Source organism: Tinamus guttatus, unplaced genomic scaffold (genome assembly GCF_059628265.1).
Source record: "Tinamus guttatus ecotype Peru unplaced genomic scaffold, ASM5962826v1 Tinamus_guttatus_pri_ptg000060l, whole genome shotgun sequence".
Lineage (NCBI taxonomy): Eukaryota > Metazoa > Chordata > Aves > Tinamiformes > Tinamidae > Tinamus > Tinamus guttatus.
The window spans coordinates 9,366,818-9,384,697 of NW_028288594.1; the positions used below are offsets into that span (position 1 = coordinate 9,366,818).

Below are 17,880 nucleotides of genomic sequence, written 5' to 3' on the forward strand. Positions count from 1 at the left end.
TCCTAACATTTTATAAATAAGCCCCATCTGGTCTCTCTCTCCTGTATCCAAGCCCCTTCTCCCCACAGCCTACCTCGTACAGTCCCAGCTAGCTAATGCCTTCCTTTAAATAAACTAGACTTTTCAAAATTTGATCTAATGCCTAGGCTCTTTATGTCTCTCAAAAGAAGGCTCCAACAGCTGCTTACTGTCGCTACACACTACATCAAGTATTCAGAAATGGATCTATCAAAGAGTCAACTCCCTCCTGATACTACATTAACTAATCTGCTGCCATTTCAAACTTTGCTTGGCTTTCCTATTACTTCTACTCCACGGCAGTGCTTTGCATAGACATACTGCATTTCCTAATCTATTTACCCAGCTGATCAAGATTACTCTGGAAACAGCTTCATCTTTCTAATTTTTAACTCTTCTTCCAATTTTAGATCATCTGATAATGTAGGAAAATACAGTATAAATCAGGAAAAAAAGTTAATAAAGAGTGTTTATGTCCACAAAAATATTTTGTATCTTTTCTTCACTATGTGCTAAGTGAGAAACATGAGGAGAGCCTTGCACACCTGCTCCTGCAAAGTCTTCCTATTGACAACTATTTGCATAGCCAAAAGGATTACACTCACAGGTTGAAGTTTCCAGGATCAGCTCCCAATTCCTTACACGTCTTATTACCTACTCCATGTTTGCAGAATGTGTAGAATAATACATCCCTTGAAACTTTGTTAAGAGCTTCTGAAGATCCCAGTATGTCTGCTGCTTCCCTTCTATCTAGATCAATGCTTATTTAATTTAGAAGAGGAATCGAATTTGCTTGACATGATTTACTTTCCACAAATCCATGCTGACTCGCATTATGATGCTGCATCCTTATTAAACTGCATGCAATTGTAGCCTTGTGCTGTCAGGAAATTTATTTCTGAGACTGCATTTATAGACAGCGGAATCCTCTGAGGGGTTACAATACCCGACACAAGGAATTCAGCACATACTTATGGCCAAACGGACCTGTTATTTTCCAACTCTAATTGTTTTCCTTTAAAAGATTAGGAAAAAAATGTTGGCTCTTTTCAAAAAACATGATGTGTGTATCATATGCATGTATTCATATTACTGCCATATATTAGGAGTCTTCTTGAGCCCAGCATTAAAAAATATCTACACATAAACTGTCCCCAGCATCCATGGAAATGGCAAAGACCTCAGACTTGGCCTTACAGTAAGATCTCAGTCAGAAGTCCAGGCAGACCAACAGAAAGAAGCCAAATGTCACCAGTCCACACAGTAAGGAGCCAGTGGCTGCCGGTGCTCCGGGTCTGCTCCTGTGCCAGACAGCCTGCTCAAGCCACCTCAGGCTGGCTCTTCCTCTCGGGATGCCCTTCCATCTATCCCACTGCAGATCCCTGACTCACACCTCACCTGAAGTTCAAGCACAGCGATGGGCCGCGCTTCCAGCCTACTGTCTCTTGCACCTTGGTCAAGCATTTTCTGCCCAATGGCCAGACTTCTCTTTAACAAGCGTGTTTGCCAAGACAGCGTGTTAATTTGACACTTAATTCTTCGTAATTTTGCTGCTACCGCTGAATTCTGTGCAGCTGCTTAGGGTAAAAGCTCTATCCAGCACTATCAGAAGGGGCAGAATCCTCCAGCCGTCGTCCCTCTTCTCTCTGATTGCTCAGTTCCCAAAGCATTTCCAGAATGTCATTCTACCAATCAGCATTTTCCCAGCTATTTGTTCAATGAAGTTTCCATTTTTATTCTTCCTCCCCTCCATTTCCTTTTGCCAAGCACTACAATGCACTGAGCAAAGCTCTTACAGATTTCTTAGAGGACAATTTATATAAGTATCATGGTCAAAATGGTCTGGGGTATGCTGGTGTGTATTCACCACAGTGGCATTCATCCGAGCTGCGAAATAGAACAAAATCCCATTACAATAATGGGACTTCTGAATCCATTTTTGACAGTACTGCTGCATGTACTTTCAGTATCACCCCAGTCCCACTTCAGCCCCAGGTGGACCACTAACAGCTGGGCACAGAAACAGAAGCCTTCCCCATTCAAACCATGACATGAATATGGAAGAGTGCAGGTAGCATCAAGCTGTTCATGGTGTTTTCCATCGAGCACCCTACCTTGAACTCCATGGGGGTGTATTTCTCGTTCTTGGGGGTGGTGTTGCCTTTGTAATGCAGGTGGTTGGGAGTGGTTGGGTGGATGACAGTTGACTCCTGGGACTGCCTCTGGCAGCGCTGGCAGTACACATAAATCACAAACGTTAAGAGACTGGAGCCAAAGAAACAGGAGACCCCAGTGGCAATCAGATGGATGAGACTGAAACCTGCAAGGGAAATGACAAGTGATGCTATTTTTAAAAAACAGCGTCTTTCCTTCTCCCGACAAGACCACAGGTGCAAACCAGAGCTATGACATCGCGGGATCAACATTAATAAGCTGTTGAAGGCAGAGTCTTACATTCTAACATAAACTGACATAATCTCCCTGCAAATCGCTCTCCCCACTGCAGCTCTGCCTTGTGCATTTAACAGGTTCGTGCATTGTGTTCTCGGCGCTCCCTCCCTGTCTCTCCTCTCTCCTCTCTATTGATATTGAAACTAAACATTATGTTAAGCTGACAGCTAAAGAAATGAGCCATACAAACAATACACATTAATGGATTCCAAAGCATGTGCGTGTCACGTGCACAAAAGCACAAAAAAGGGGATAAAAGCAGTGTTTTTCTAAAGGGGAGGAAAGAAAAGGCGCAGCCCCTTTTGACAGTTTCCCCAAGAGCTTAGGGAACCGTGGGGGAGTAGGGGAGATGCACATTCCTCCCTGATGTAATCCAAGTGCACTCAGCGTCCTTGCTTATTCATAGCAGTGTATTGCTTTGGTCATCTCTGCACTGCTTTCTGGGGTGTATTGGTGCAGCTAGCAGCAAAACAGGATCCTTGGAAAATGGGAAATAAGAGGTGGAATAAGTAAACTGCTTGGAAAAAAACCTTTGGTTTTATTTCTCCTCAAATTGCACAGATTGGAGTGAGAGATCTGTGCTGGTGGGTAGCTACAGCACGAAGATTTCAAAAAGAAAAGCTCCTGGATTATAAAAGCCTCCTATGGAGATCTCTCAGCATGTGATGAGAGCAGTACCCTCCAAGCACAGCACTGACCCCTGCAAGGAGATGTGCAGCCCATACTCTGGGAGCCACCTAACTCGCAACTCTGCCTGCCGGGCGAGGAGAAAGTCAAGCAGTTCTCCTCATTCCTCCCTCACCTGAGAAAGTCTCAACCTCTGTGGTAAATCCAGCAGCCAACTGATCTCCACAGCAGCAGAACAAGGGGTTGTGACCTTTACAGCCACCAAGTTAAAGAAATAACCAGTCTTGGATGGTCTAAGTTTGTGACCCTGTTGTCGTTTGCTGAGGGGTCCATGGGAAGAGCATCGGTGGCGATGACCCCACGCGCTGCTGACTTTGCCCTGCCATAAAATCTTCCAAGCAGGAATGACAGGGGCCCTAGTGCCCCAGGCAGCCGTCCCAGAGGATGGCCAGATCGCTTCAGTGGAGAGTGCAGCAGGAAAGCTCTCCTAATACCCCAGAAGCCAATTCGTTTGGACAGACTGCTGCGTTGGCTTGGCTGTGTGTGCAGAAATGGCAGGGACCACTCAGAGAGTGGCTGCAAATGAGGTTCATTCTTAGTCTGATCACGACGTGCCTTTTTTTTTTTTTGGTGCCATCTTACATTTTAACTGATATGCTTTTCAGACAGAGAATTCTGCCCATTAGTCTTCTGATCTCCTCTAATCTTTCGTTAAAAAATATCCTCCTGAGTTTAATAAGAACAAAACCAATAGAGTTCTACAGAAAAGTAATGCTCTTCAATCATAATTACAGTAAGGAGCATATAGAATTTATTAGACTGACAAGCTACATTTATTTTTATAAACCACACTATAAAATTCTATTGCAAGATTACAACTTTCTATTGTGTTTTAGAATGATGGTCAAAAAAAAACAGCAGAAAGATGATAATATTCTATTAAAGATTATGAGACGTTTCCAAAAAGACATTTCCTTTGTAAAAGTCTCTGCCTGGTTTACCTCACTTGTGAGAGCTAAAATACAGAATGTGCAGCTGGTGTTCAGGGAAGCCCCATGACATTGTGCCACACTCGCCTCCTGCCCAGCTTTGCCTTGACTGCAGTGAATGTTTCATTTCACTGTTACATTTGCCTATTCTCTACAGGAGGAAATCCTTTCTAAAACAGAAAGCTCTCTTACGTTTCACTGTCACCCTTGAAAAACCCATCTGATTTTTCAGGTGAGTTTTAGCAGTACCTCAGGGGTAAAGCAAAATATTTTATCTGCAGTACATCAGTGCCCCAGGCTGGAGCCTTTCTGGTTCATCACTTTTATAACACAGACTTTCTGAGACACATCAGCAGAACTTCTGTTGATTGGTTTCCTTGCCAAATATTACAGAACACTATGTAATAAATAATATTAGATATGATAAAATGTAAAATGAAAAAGCAAATGCAATGGTGGTAGAAAAAAAGAAGAAAACATGACCACAAAACATAGCAGCAGAGTGCAACTGTAGTAAGGAGTCTGGAACTGAAGAGAGACCTTGCTCTCTGTGGGTGGAAAGAGCGATGCAGAAAGCCAACTGTTACATTGTAGGTACTGAAATCTTAATTCCACTGATTGCTCTGCAGTCAAACCGAAAGGCCACATTTCCATTCCAGAGGTGACATGCCTTTTTTTGCCATAATCCCCATAGAGTAAATAGATTTTGGCAGCCTGCAAACTAGCTGTGTTTCAGGAAGGCTGGGGTATGACACTAGTAGGAATTGGCACTGTCATTGGTGTGAAACCAGCATCCTTAAATGTCAAAGGAACTTGCCATTTTCTTCCATCTGCATTTTTATCACAGACGCTCCTAGGCCATTGGAGAAGTGACACAAATGAAGCATCTTCCAAGTTACACATCTTCTCTGAGAGGTGAGGACTGCAGTGAAAAGGAGTGCTTGGAGGGCAACCATCAACTCTAATCTAGCCCTGTGGTAGTAAAGGAACTGCCTAAGAGATCTCCATTCATTGAAGGCTTTATAGGTTATTTAAAAACACCTGCCTCAAAACAGCTGTAGGCTCGCAGTGATGAAATGAGGAACATCCCTTCCCTTCTCCTGAACCATTTATAATGTGGATAGAGACAGACAGGTGATGTGCTCCCTGAAAATTAACGACCCTCAGTGCCCAATCCAAACCCTGAAAGAAATAAAAATCTTGGAACTGACAACTGGACAGTGCAATACATTCTTCCAGTCTGGCTCAGACAGCAAGACTCCAATGGAATTAAAGTTTTTGGTGGGATGTGAGCTGTATAGATTAATGCTTCAGCTGATACTGCACAGGGAGAAGAAAAGCTAGGTTAAGATAAAAATAAGATATATAGTTAGTGGCACCCTACCTCCACAGTTTGTGCTTTCATCAATGCTGGAGGCTGGCAGGATCACTAAACAATGAAAATAAGAATGGAGAAAGTTGTCATTTTGCCATCACTTTGCTTCTTTAAGTAATTAAAACCCTGGTGCGCTAGACATGAGAAGCTGCTTGTGTGTTTTGCAGCAAGCTGAGAGCCTCTCTAAATTGAATGATAAGCTCAGCATGAGGAACCACATGCAACAAAACCCCTCAAAAGACCTGACAATTCCAGTTCTATTACCTGATCACTGTTTAGCTTCTTCCATTTGGAAAAAGAAGACAGCTGAAAAAACACTACCACTGTCTTGATATCTCTGATTTTTAAATGAGGACATTGTAGTCCAAAAAAAAAAACGGAAAAGGGTTATTCAATCTAGACATGTGTTAAGTATTTGCCTCAGAGATTCAACTTCCACAAAACCTAGGTTGGAAGATGCTCATGAGCATCTCTCCATCAATAATGTTTCTCTGTTAGAGCCCTAATACACTAATTGTCTCCATCCACCCCACCTTGCTTCTTCCCTCCAGTAGTATGCTTTCCTCTGACATTTGAACTTACGGAGTTCCTGCTGACCACATCCACATAGAGAACAGAGTTCATTTCTATAACCCGGCCTGAGACAACCATGCAAGGTTAAAAGCTTCCATTCAAGCAATACTAGTTACTTATTATAGATCTAAGTAATTCCATTTTATAAGAGAGCTGAGCTGTCCCCAAAGGAATGTCAGTTATCCTGTGTCTGGAACACATGAGTTTATAGCACATTTGTTTGTTTGCTTGCTTGTTGTTTCAGAGGCATCCAAACCCCATCTATAGTAGAGAAAATTTCAGTGTGTACATACCAGGAATTTCATTATACAGGCAATCTTGGTACTGTGTGCTGTTTCCAACGCACTGAGAAGAGTCTGGACTGTGGACCTCGCAGTAACGCGTGCGATACTGGATCCCCTCTTCATTACACAAGCTCCACTCTGACCACTCTGACCAGCCACCTTAAATCCAAGATCAAAATAACACATAGAGAACATCACCCAAAAGAGAGAAGACCCCTTGCAAAATCCAAACTTCCCCAATGCTGGAAGGTGTGTAGATGCTGATCATTCTCTCAGTGCAAGCAGTAGTGCCAGCATCGCATCCTACTCGTCAGGTTGAGCTGCCTCAGTACTGACTGAACCAACCCTTGCGGAGCCCTGTCTAATGCAGGGTTATCTTAAAAGCTCCTGTATCAGCTCTCTGGCTGAAGATGCACAAGGAGCTGGATGGGGCTATGTTGCACCACAAACCCCAACATCTGCAGTGGCCTCCTGGAGTCACTCCAAGCAGCCAGCACAAGTTACAGTGGTTTTGTTAAGGTCCCTAAGAACAGCACTCTGCCTGCATTGGATCAGAGAAACACAAAGGCGTTTCAGACACAACACAGGTCCAACGCCTGACCTTCGAGATGTAGCACACACTCATCTGCCATTCTGTGTAAGACACAAGAATGAAGGATTGCCCCTTCAGCAGCTGCACAGATTGATACTTCATGATTCCTTTTCTTCGTCATACAAACTTCCACCTTCAAGAACCAAACTCCTCCTTTTTCAATTACTTTAAATGGATCAGCCGTTAACAAGATGCTGCCTGGCCATGCCAGGGCATGGTCTAGTGAACAAGTAGAGAGGAAGGTAATGCATTTAATTTGAACACTAGGACCTCCTTTTTCTCTGGTTCAAAATACCTTTACTGAATGGACAGAAAAGTTTCTAACTGATGGTGTTTCTGATCTGTTTTTCAACCCTTTGCAGATGCGTCTGGTTCCCACCAAAACCCAAGTGAGCTGGAGCAGGGATGAGAGCTGGCTACCTTCACATGGGTGAGTGTTGCAGAGGGCCTCCTCGGTGTGCAGACCGATGCAGATATCCTCTCCGCTCGACGGGGCTGGGTTGGTGCAGGTCCGTGTGCGCTGGTAGTGACCCCCGCCACACGTTGCTGAGCACTGAGACCAAGGGGTCCAGCAGGACCATGAGCCTTTCACTGAAGGACATTGCAAAGCAAGGAGAGGGAGGCACACACAACTCGTTACTCCTTTTGCTGTGGCAAAGCTGGTGACACCCCCAGCCTCTCACCTTCCAGATCCCCCTGTTCAGACTATCTCGCACTTTCTTGTACTCCAGGGCATTTGGGCCTAGGAACAAAAACCTCTGTAGCCACCCTGTGAATGCAGAATGAATCTGCACAAAAAAACCCTCATGACATCATGAAGTGTCCTAATACACACTATTTTTAGGGTAGTCACTTTGTTCTTACATTACTGTTACTACATTGCTTCCTGACACTTCACCAACAGCAGGAGCAGATTTACTTGGAAACAAAATGCTGTACAACCTAAGTGGAGTTTATACAGCATATTTCTGTGGGGGGCCCCCAAGACTTCTAGTCCCAACGCTCACAAAACAGAAGCTCAGAGGCTTTGCCTGAGTACAGTCACGTAACAAGTTAATAATAAATCTAGGGAAGCAATTAAGAGCCCTACTTTGAACCCCTCTTGTCTGCCTCCTCGACTATCTGATCTACAGGTCCACATTACATTATTTCAGGAGATATCTTTAACAACCTGATGACTCAGTGCAAGATAAACCCAGGATCTGTGTATACACATCAAGTGAGGGAGGGAAGGAGGGAGACAGAGAAATAGGAATCATGCACTCAGAACAGATTGTAAAACATCAGAGTGTCCAAGGGCAGAAAACAGCACAGAAGAAGGGCACAGACATTAGTGAAAAGCCACGGAGATTTTCCAAAATAGTACTAATAGTTGCCTTTATAGGGACAGAGTTATTTCACTCTTTGGCCACAGAGTGCCATATTTGCTACTGCTGCTATGCTCTACCCATTTGATCATCATTCTATTTGCATTGGCTTTTTTTTTTTTATCTTTGCATTGAGTTTTAGTATCATAATAATGCTAATAATACTTTCAAGCGTAGGCCACAAACTGTATTGCCGGGGTAGATAATTGCTGAAACTGCAAATACATGAGATGATCTGTCTAACATCATTTAAATTGGGGTTAGATCGTCATTAAAGAGAAGGATGAGCAAGTGGGAATACAGTTGTTATCAGTCTATTATTACTATTCTGGACCAGAAGTGCAACATAAACATGAGGACAAACTTGAAAACCAGGAAACCAGGCAAGAATACTCCCTGCTGGCTGTGCAGGAAATGGTAACTGATGTCAAGAGTAGATGCCCATCGCAAGAACAATACGTAAGCAGGAGAGGGGGAAGAAACAAGTGTTCACAAGAAGAACCCCACATGAAGCATCTCTACACAGTATTAAGTCACATTCATTAAGCCTGTCTTCTCACCAAGGTGCAAGTGCACCATGATGCCCTCCACTGGATGGAGCATCAAACCTGCTTGAAGCAAAAAAATTGCTAGCCAAGCCACAATATTACTTCCTTTAGAGGATGTGGCTGAGTTACTCTATGAACCCTTGATGAAGCCTATGTCATAGCACAGAAATATGTGCAGAGTCATTTCAATGGCTTTTAAAAATTCAGGAAAAAAAAACCCTAAAAGCTTAAAAAAAAAAAAAAAAGGCACCTTAGAAATACTGATTTCTGATGTCTCTACCACTCAAGATGGCGAAGAACAGCTCTAAATTTCATGCAGGAAGATGATAATGGTTACCTGGACAGGGATGAGGGTTGCAGTCTTGGTACTCCATCGCTGACCCCACGCAGGGCAAGCCACCATTTTTAGGTTCGGGATTTGTGCAAGTTCTCTTCCTGATCCTAAAGCCCAACTCACAGTCCCTGGAACAGGAGGACCAGGCCCCCCAAAAGGACCAGCCCCCATTGATAATCCGTGCAGAGGTCTTACCAGTCTTGAGGAGGTCATCAACAAGAGCTTCAAGGAAAACAAACAAGACATCATATGATTATAAATCAGTCAGTTGCTGGCTTTTATAAAAGGACTTCATCTCATAAATAAACTCAGGATTTGTGTGCCTTGGGGAAGGGTTTCTGTTGAAAGCTTTTAGCAAGAGTTTTGTTCCACTGAGCTAGAGGTAGAAGTGAAACGAATTCTGCACGCACACAAGGTGAGTCAAGTAATAACCTTGATAAATGACCTCTCTGGGCAGCAAACTGTGGCAATCCAGGCTGTGCCCTGAGGACACTGACTTACATCCCAGCAGTAGTGAAGGAAATTACCCCAGAGGCAGAGCAGGAGAGGACCTCCAGAGAGAAAGAAGCACACAGACACACTGTTCTGCAGAATGGCTCTTTTCTTTTCTACATCCTCATTACCTGCCTGTCCTCTCTGTAGCCTTGCAGTAACAAGGACAAATCTATATGCCACCGACCTCATGATTGTGCTGATCACTAAGTCCCAGGGCTCTCTGCATGTATCCCAGTCATTCCTTAGTGACACTAGCTGTACATGCCAAGGCTTGGGTAGGCACACGCAGATTTTTGTTGTCCCAGTGATCCCCCATCTACCACCAAAGCGAGGCTTGGCCCAACGCCGCCCAGGAGCTGGCAGGACGTACAGTCAGTATCACACACTGCGGAGCCATCATTGGGGCAGAATCGACTCTCAGTCTTCTTCCTCCCAAACTGCAGCTCGTGAGGATCGGAGAGCTGGGCCCGGCACGTGTAGCGGAAGCGCTGCTCCTGGCGGGCCCCGTTCTGCGTGACGTTCACGGGCATCCACGGGGTCCAGGGCGTGTTCCTGCGCACCTCTGGGCAGCTCTCAGGGTTGCAGGTCTTATATTCCTGCCAAGGAGGAAAAATATTTTCTTCTTATTTATCGAACAGTAACAGCATAATAGGCAGAGATTCATTTACATCCCACAAAGCAAGAGAGTACCCTCTGGATCTATAATGACATCCCTCCACATGAGCTGACCTCACAGGTCAGAGCTGGGCCCAGCACAAAACCCAGGCACTGAGAAGGCAGTGGTGGCACACAGCCTTGGGTGGACCTCCCAGGTAAATTGTGCTTGCTATTCTTACATCCCTCAGATTTGTGACTCTTTGCTGACTCAGAGTCCTGTGGGGCTTAGAAAGCCTGGTACACTGTGGCCAGGATAATGCTCCGAACAACATATAATAATAACAATAAACAAGTTATCTCCTGCTATAATTCTGAGATATGATTGCTAGGCCAGCCTGCAGGACCTGCATGAGGACAAATGCTGGTGGGGCTTACTCCTTGAAAAGTTTACTGTTTTATTTTCTAGATGCTCTTGGAAAAATCTTTTTTATAGTTATTTTCGTAAATTTCTTTGGTTTTGTTTTTTTTAACTCTAATGAGCGTTATGAACCATTTTCAATCCTTGATCTAGATCTGAGCACCGACTAGCTCCAGTCAATATTCCAGACAGAGCAGGATAGGGTGATTTGAAGTTTTGACCATTTTCTCTACCAGTGATGGAAGTTCCAGTGAAAAAAATCAAGTTCCTGTTTTAAAATAAATAAATAAAGCAATCTCTTCTGGCAGAGAGAAGGAAATGTAATGCTTCAGGACTTTATGATTCTAGAGTAAATGCCAAACAGCTTGTGAACAGATGGGAGGTTCCAGATCAAATCTGCTTACACTGGAAGAAAACTCTCCATAAAAATAATTAAAACAGCTGCAGGAAGCAGCTGCCAGAATGAGAAAGTGAAAAAAAGACAGGAAAGGGGCAGCCATTGCCTCACTGGTGGGTTAACTACATGTTTGACCTGCTGTTTACTCCAGCATGAGTGCGAGACTCATTTCTGATGCCTGTAGCGCTTCCTTGATGCAGTGGGATCATCCCTGGGAGTAGCATAGGAGAACAAAAAGCCAAGTGCTTTCAGGTGAACTACCTGAGATATGTGAACCTACACAAGCCTGTACGCACACAGACAATCATATCAACTTCACAGCTTCACTGGGCTCTGCAATCTGCCACCTCTTTACTTCCCAGTTCATTTCAGTACTGTCCCCAGCAAGGCCTGAGCTAGCATTTACTTCTAGCTTGAGAAATAAAATCACGATTTGATTTGGAGCGAGGAGTGAAATACCAAGTCCCTAGGAGCTAAATGTCAGTAGGTGCCCTATATGCAAGGTCAATAAATAATACATACCACAGCACAGCCTGGACATGTATTTCCATTTTCACAGGACCTCTGTCTTGAATGTATGCCGCCACCACAATTCACACTACATTTATTCCAGGGACCCCATGATGACCAAAAAATTGGTAATGGGCATGGACTATTCTCATTACAGAATCTGAAAGAGTAAAGCACATTGCTCAGCAGAAATCCATGTCAACACATCCCAGGGACAAAAGCACAACAGATGCTAAACTAACTGCATATTGCATTTGGGTGCAATTCTCACTTGCACACAAAGCCAGTAGAACCTGGTTATTTTAGTACTATTCTTGTTTGTGGCAGAAAACTGTGCCCTTTATACAGAACCAGGAGCAGTTAACCAGACAGCAAGGCTGAGCTCGCTAGCAAAGTTGGAGCAAATGGTTGCGATCATGCACTTGAAAGTGCTATATCAAAACTTCCATACACTGAAGTTAGAAAAGAGCTTATAAGCTGAAGTCCATGTATCTCAATGAGAGATACTCAATGGTAAATCTTGAAATCTGGCTCTTATTTAGTTAACGAATGGGAGCTCAACTCATCTATCAACTGCTCTTAATGGCAGGTACTAAGTGGTTGACAATCTTCTCTTCCCAAAAATCTGACCCTTACTGCTGTCTGGATGTAAGAAACTAGTGTTTGCAGCTGGAGCCAAAACAGCTATATGCATCCAAAAGCAGCTGATAAATTATTGTTGTTTCATGTTCCTTTCTAAAAGATAGGTTCAATTTTGTTCAGTTTTTGAATCAATATTCTTCTCAAATTGAATCACACAGAACCCTAATTGACTCAAATATAGTCTTTAAAACAAAAAAAAGGACCATTCCAAATGGCCTCAGATCAAGCCAATCATTAAAATGTCCTGAAGCAAGGAAGTTAACCGAATTGCCCTTTGGGTTCTGAGAAATGCAGAGAGATCTGTCTTAAGTGACCAGTCAAGGAACAAGCAACAGCCTAGTGACAGGCAGAGATGGCCTTTAATGAAATGTCTATGTTGAAAACCAAATGAGGAGGCCTTGAACGATCAGTTTAATGATGGGCTGGGCTTGAAGAATTAAAACAGTGCAGATGGCTTTGTAGATTCTAAAAGTATTGTCTTTCAGTGATTTTACATCAAATTTGCACAGTTTAGAGGGAAAAGCAACAGACACCTTTCTGTTGTCAATCCAACAAAAACTCACCCACGACTCTGTGATTAGTTAAGCTATATTCTGTCCTGGACTTGTGGTGCATCAGCACAATAAACACGGAACAGTGTGATTGGCCATGAAAGGTGCGAGTTGTGACCGCCTCTTACCTCTCTTCCCGGCTCTGTCCGACGCAGACCCTGCCCCCGTAACGGGGAGCGGGATTGCTGCAGGATCGCTGGCGGACCTGGAAGCCGATCCCACAGGAAGTGCTACACGGGGCCCAGGAAGACCAGGGTGTCCAAGCGCCATTTCTAACAAAGATAGTGAGAGAGAAGGGAGCATGCAGGTTACCTGGGCTCAACCCTTGTCATGCTCTGCCCATCAGCAAAGCACATGGGGCTCTGGCAGGAGAATCCTTGAACACACTGGAAATGAGATGCATTCATTCCAAGCACACTTTCCACCAGCTGAGATTTGGAAGAGGGACTTTCAAAGCACTTAGCATTGGCCTAACTTTCCTCTCACTGGAGTCTCTAAGACTTGGAAAGGAACAGAATGAAGCCAATATTGAATGATTTTGGAAATCCCTCCTAGGATTTTCTGGGCAACAGCATGGCTGCTGTAACTCTCACTGACTATTCCCCCATCATCTCCCCTTGTGCCTCAGCCCCTCTTTCCTGAGCCAAAAGCTGTTCCCAAAGCTGTATCTCCTGGGCTCTTCTGCAAAATCAAATGCAGTTTTTGAGGCTCACCAAAGCCAGCTGTGCCAAAGGATGTAAAAAAAAAAACCCTACTTGCTGCTCATTCAGTGGGTACTGATGCTTTAAATCTGTTACAGCAATAATACTGCTAGCTCCTATGGTTTTATCACAAGCCTCATAATATTTGGTGCTTTCCTAAAGCCTTCGGCCTTGAATCCTATTAAGTGGAAATCTCAAATTTCATTAAAAATAACAATAATTGCTTCTTACTTTCATGGCAGCCTGCAAACGCCACTGTAGTGTGACCTTAAAGCTGTAGAAACCAGAAAGCAATTAAGAGCTCGGAGGCAGGATTGAGTTTCCGAGTTTAATGAGTGATCACATCGGAGCTGAGCAGTGCTAGCTTCGCCTGTGGGAAATGTGATGTAAAACCCTCCGCTCCCACCCCGGGGACTGAGGTGTAACACGTGCACACAGTGGGTTTCTGCGACGCCACTGACGCGGTGACTCAATGATGTGTTTAAAACAGAACCCAACATTTTCATTTTGAATGTCTCTTGATTATTAAAGCTCCCCTTCCCTTGATTTGGCAGTTCTGCTGAACACCCGAGCCTCTCATAGACAGGGAAGGAGGAACTGTGTTCTGTCTTTTTGGCGCTGCAGGTTTTCATTTCATAGGGAGCCAGTGGCAATGCTCTGTCTTACAGAAATGCCTGATCTTGATGCTATACTGCCTTAAGCCAAAAAATCTAATTTGCTTTTTCTTAAAAAAAAAAAAAAAAAGCCTTTCTAAAAACTCTAGTCGAAAAACAACTCAGGTGCTCTCTGGTTCTTGAAAGCTAAGCTCAAAAACAGATGTTAATTTTCAAAGCATTTACTGAACTAATAACATTGCTGGCAAGAAATACTTTCTGGCATAGCACCAATCAGGACAGAGGATGAAAGTTAAAACCCACATTGCCCTTCACACTTTTTATATTTGTTATCAAGTCTTGCCTGTTCTTGGCAGCCTTATCAAACCTTGTTAGATATTTCCCCCTCCTCTTCTTCCTTCATCTCTTCTCCCTCCTTCCCTTTCCCTCTCACTCCCTAAACAAGGTTAAAGACCAAGAAATTCACTTACATAAAAATCCTACTCTTCCACGGTACTCCCCTGCATGTTAACCCATGTGCTAGTACCTTCCCAACCTCAATCCAGAAGAATGATTACATATAAAATCTCAAAAGAAAAAAAAAATCAAATGGGAGATTGCTCTTGTTGCAGCACAAAAGTAATCTCTAGTAAAAATCCTCAAAAAACCCCAATTCTCAACATCTATTTGTGTTCAGGATTTCTAATGGAAATGAGGGCTCTTTCCACTCTCACACTTCCAGCTCTTGCTTTTTAACAGAACTCATCTTTAAGCATCCTGCTTTCTCTTTTCAGAAAAAAAATTGCAATGCCATATGAAGTCAATTAAAGGAAACTCGAGGGCTGAGGCGGATGTAGCATGACCAGATGTCCCTATTTTTCAAACCATGCTGTTTTCCTCTGTCCTAAGATCGAATAATACATTTTTCATCCCCTTCTTTGAGGATGTTCCTGCCTCTTTCGTCATCAGAGCAGTGCTGACAAACCCATCCCTCTGGCACGCTTTGCATTTCCCACTGACAGGAGAAGGCTGCCTCGGGAAGGCTCCGCTCAGCCCACGGTGGCAGCACAGGGGTACGAATGACTGCCTGTGCTTCAGGCAGCACAGCCTACAACTGGAAGGAGAGATGCCAATTAAAACATGAGTGTTGTTGAATTTTTGGTGCCAAGACCAGAACTTAACTGCAGGGAGGAGCCAAGAAACAGCTGTCCTTAACAGAACGAGCACTTACAGATAAGGTGAAATAGACTTAAATGGTATTTACCCAATATTTACCAAAATATTGGCTGCCCCCACCCTGGTTTAGTAGTGTTTACACTATTGCATCTTCTTTCCTTGAGTCATAGCATGATGTAGTCTGAGGGTGATGGGTAGCAGGGACACAACCCCTATGGCTATGCTTAGGCACCCCGCCAGAGACATCTACCCTCCGTCCTGCTCAAGCACAAGCTTCAGCCCCCGCTGGAAGGGCAGCACTTGCACACAGGTGGAACCGTATGTACTGTTTAAGCCTCCTAATACCTCCTAAGCTCTGCTCGCTGCCAGTTGATGATCTGCTGCTTTCACACAACAGATGTGTTACAGACAGTTCACAGATCCCAGAACAAGGCAAACAACTCGGAGCTGAGCTAGGCCCTGTCTTCATAAATGTTGCTCCGAAGGATCTCTCCTTGCTTTCGGCAATGCAGCTTCAGCCTTCAAGCTCCAAAAAACAACGATTGAGAGTTTATACTGATTTTTTTAGCCTATTGTTGTTCCATTGACTAACAACTGCTTCTGCTGTGCTTGCTACCTCTTGATAGATCACTACCCACTGCACAGTTGAGAAACTAAGGCACAGTGTAGCAAGGCTAATGCTTGCGCTTATTTGAGATGCCGCATTCTGATGGCCCCTTTTGAGACATCTGCAGACCATTTCTTTAGAGCCATTCGACTCCTCCATTTTTCACTGCCTTTAAGTTGGACCTCGCATATATCAGTTTGGCTGAGATACAAGAAGAGAGTAATTGAAGCCTGAAGAAAGGCGTGAGCAGGCATGATTCTTATTGCGCTCCTAAAAAGCACAAAGATGCCAAGGTACCTTGAACAATTTGCGACCTCAATCCTGGCCCCTTCGCAGGCACGACCTCCACAGCGAGGACGAGGGCTGTCACACGAACGTGACCTACACATACAGGAGCCTGTGCTGTCCCCATCTGAATGCTCACACAGTTGCCATGGGGACCAAGGCCCCAATCTTCCATTTGTTGTCAGGTTTTTCACCTAATTTGAAAAAAAAAAAAAAAAGGTCATTAATAGTGAGTTTACATTTCAGGAGACAGCCCCACAATAGAAACGTCAAACAGAGCTGCTGGGGGGATTAGGACGCAGCTTCGACGGGAGCTGTCTGTGCTTGCGAGCGGGATTCAAAACAGAGCGCTGTTTTCAGACAATGCTGCGTCAATATTTACCCTCCGACTTCCACCCGCATACCCAGCATGTGCCTCCCTGGCCAGCCAACGTCTGCTGCAAGCATCCATCTGCCACCCCACAAACGGCCCTGCTCTCCCGCCCACACTTCCCAAGGAGCACAACGGCCAGCGTCGGCTGGCGCCGCTCTATGCTGCTCCTGCGGCGCCGGGGGCTGCTCCTGCAGACCGTTCTCCTGGTTAAGAGCTTGTGTAACCACAAGGAGCAACCGAGACCGGGCCCTCGCTGAGCTAGAGCCTGTGCAAACATCCAGTGGGACCTGGCTCCCTTTCTGAGCAGAACTGCAGCCCGCGTGGGTGAGTTGGATGAAGGACAGAAGGAGAAAGAGATGGGGGTGACTGTAATTAATGCTCCGGATCGCACTGTGGACTAAAGAGCAAGAACTGATCTCAGGCAATTTATAGACTCAAGCACGTTGCCATCTGTTTTCTCTGCCCTTTATTTTATGCCTGTACAGCAGCTAACAGGCTGGGACTTGCACTAGTTCCTAAGCACTATAACAAAGTTAAAATATTGCAATCTTGGCGGAGCAAAAGCAGGAGGAACAGACTGTTTTGGCCCAGAGGGAGGCTGTTGATGATTGCTCCCAGGTGTCTTGTTTTAACCAGTGCTGTATTCAGCCGCTATGAGACCCCTAGGGTGCGGCCTTGGCAAGCAAGATGCTAGTCCTTATAGCCCAGGCCGACTTGAGAAAAACAGCACTGTCTGCTCCTTCCTGAGCCTCCCCCAGGCCACTGGTGTGTTCTGGTGGCACCGCAGTCCCTGGAGCAGTGCTGAGAGGAAACCTGCTGGCTCCCAGAGCGCGATGGGCAGCCTGCCGGGTACCGCTGCTGCTTGGCATCGGCCTCTCTCCCCCTCCTCCTCCTCCCTCGCGATGAGTTATCTCCTTGCCATGACACCCAGCCCCCAGGAGGCCCCCTCCATCCTCCCTTCCTCCTTCATCCCGCTGGAGGATGAAGGCAGGGAACGGGCGACTCATCCCCATCACGTCACCCTGGCACGCTCGGGCCCTCGGTGTAAACGGCAGCAAAGGCAGCGCTGAGCTCGGCCTCGGCGCCTCATGCGAAGAAGGGGGAGAAGGGACCAGCCCGTGGCCCTGGCGAACAAGCCTGGCTCAAAAACCGGCCCACGCATCAGAGACATGGAGGCAAGCTGGATCTGTTGCTGTGCTTGTCAGGCGGTTCTTAGGGGGCTTCGAGCATCTGTTGCAAACTTTGGCTTTCGATAGATTGCCAGGCTGTAGTAAAAATTTGCTCCAGGCTGCAGGTTACGAGGCAAGACGCCCAGAGAAAGAACACTGCGTTTTGTTGCTGTTGTCGAATTTGTTGTTTGAAAAACACATGCGGTCA

The 17,880-nt window shown here is 45.0% G+C and overlaps 1 protein-coding gene across 2 annotated transcripts in view; it reads right to left on the minus strand.

The window, feature by feature from the left end:
• The window catches only part of SEMA5B (semaphorin 5B), a 169,074-nt gene that overhangs the window by 14,721 nt on the left and 136,473 nt on the right, over positions 1-17,880 (minus strand). For both annotated transcript variants that reach the window (XM_010218544.2, XM_088519576.1), the window contains 9 exons: positions 16,143-16,324; positions 12,897-13,040; positions 11,588-11,735; positions 10,024-10,249; positions 9,162-9,380; positions 7,330-7,500; positions 6,327-6,476; positions 5,470-5,514; positions 2,133-2,338 (listed from right to left, as the gene is read on the minus strand). In XM_010218544.2, the coding sequence (XP_010216846.2) occupies positions 2,133-2,338; positions 5,470-5,514; positions 6,327-6,476; positions 7,330-7,500; positions 9,162-9,380; positions 10,024-10,249; positions 11,588-11,735; positions 12,897-13,040; positions 16,143-16,324 (1,491 nt within the window). The remainder of the gene's footprint in view (positions 1-2,132; positions 2,339-5,469; positions 5,515-6,326; positions 6,477-7,329; positions 7,501-9,161; positions 9,381-10,023; positions 10,250-11,587; positions 11,736-12,896; positions 13,041-16,142; positions 16,325-17,880) is intronic.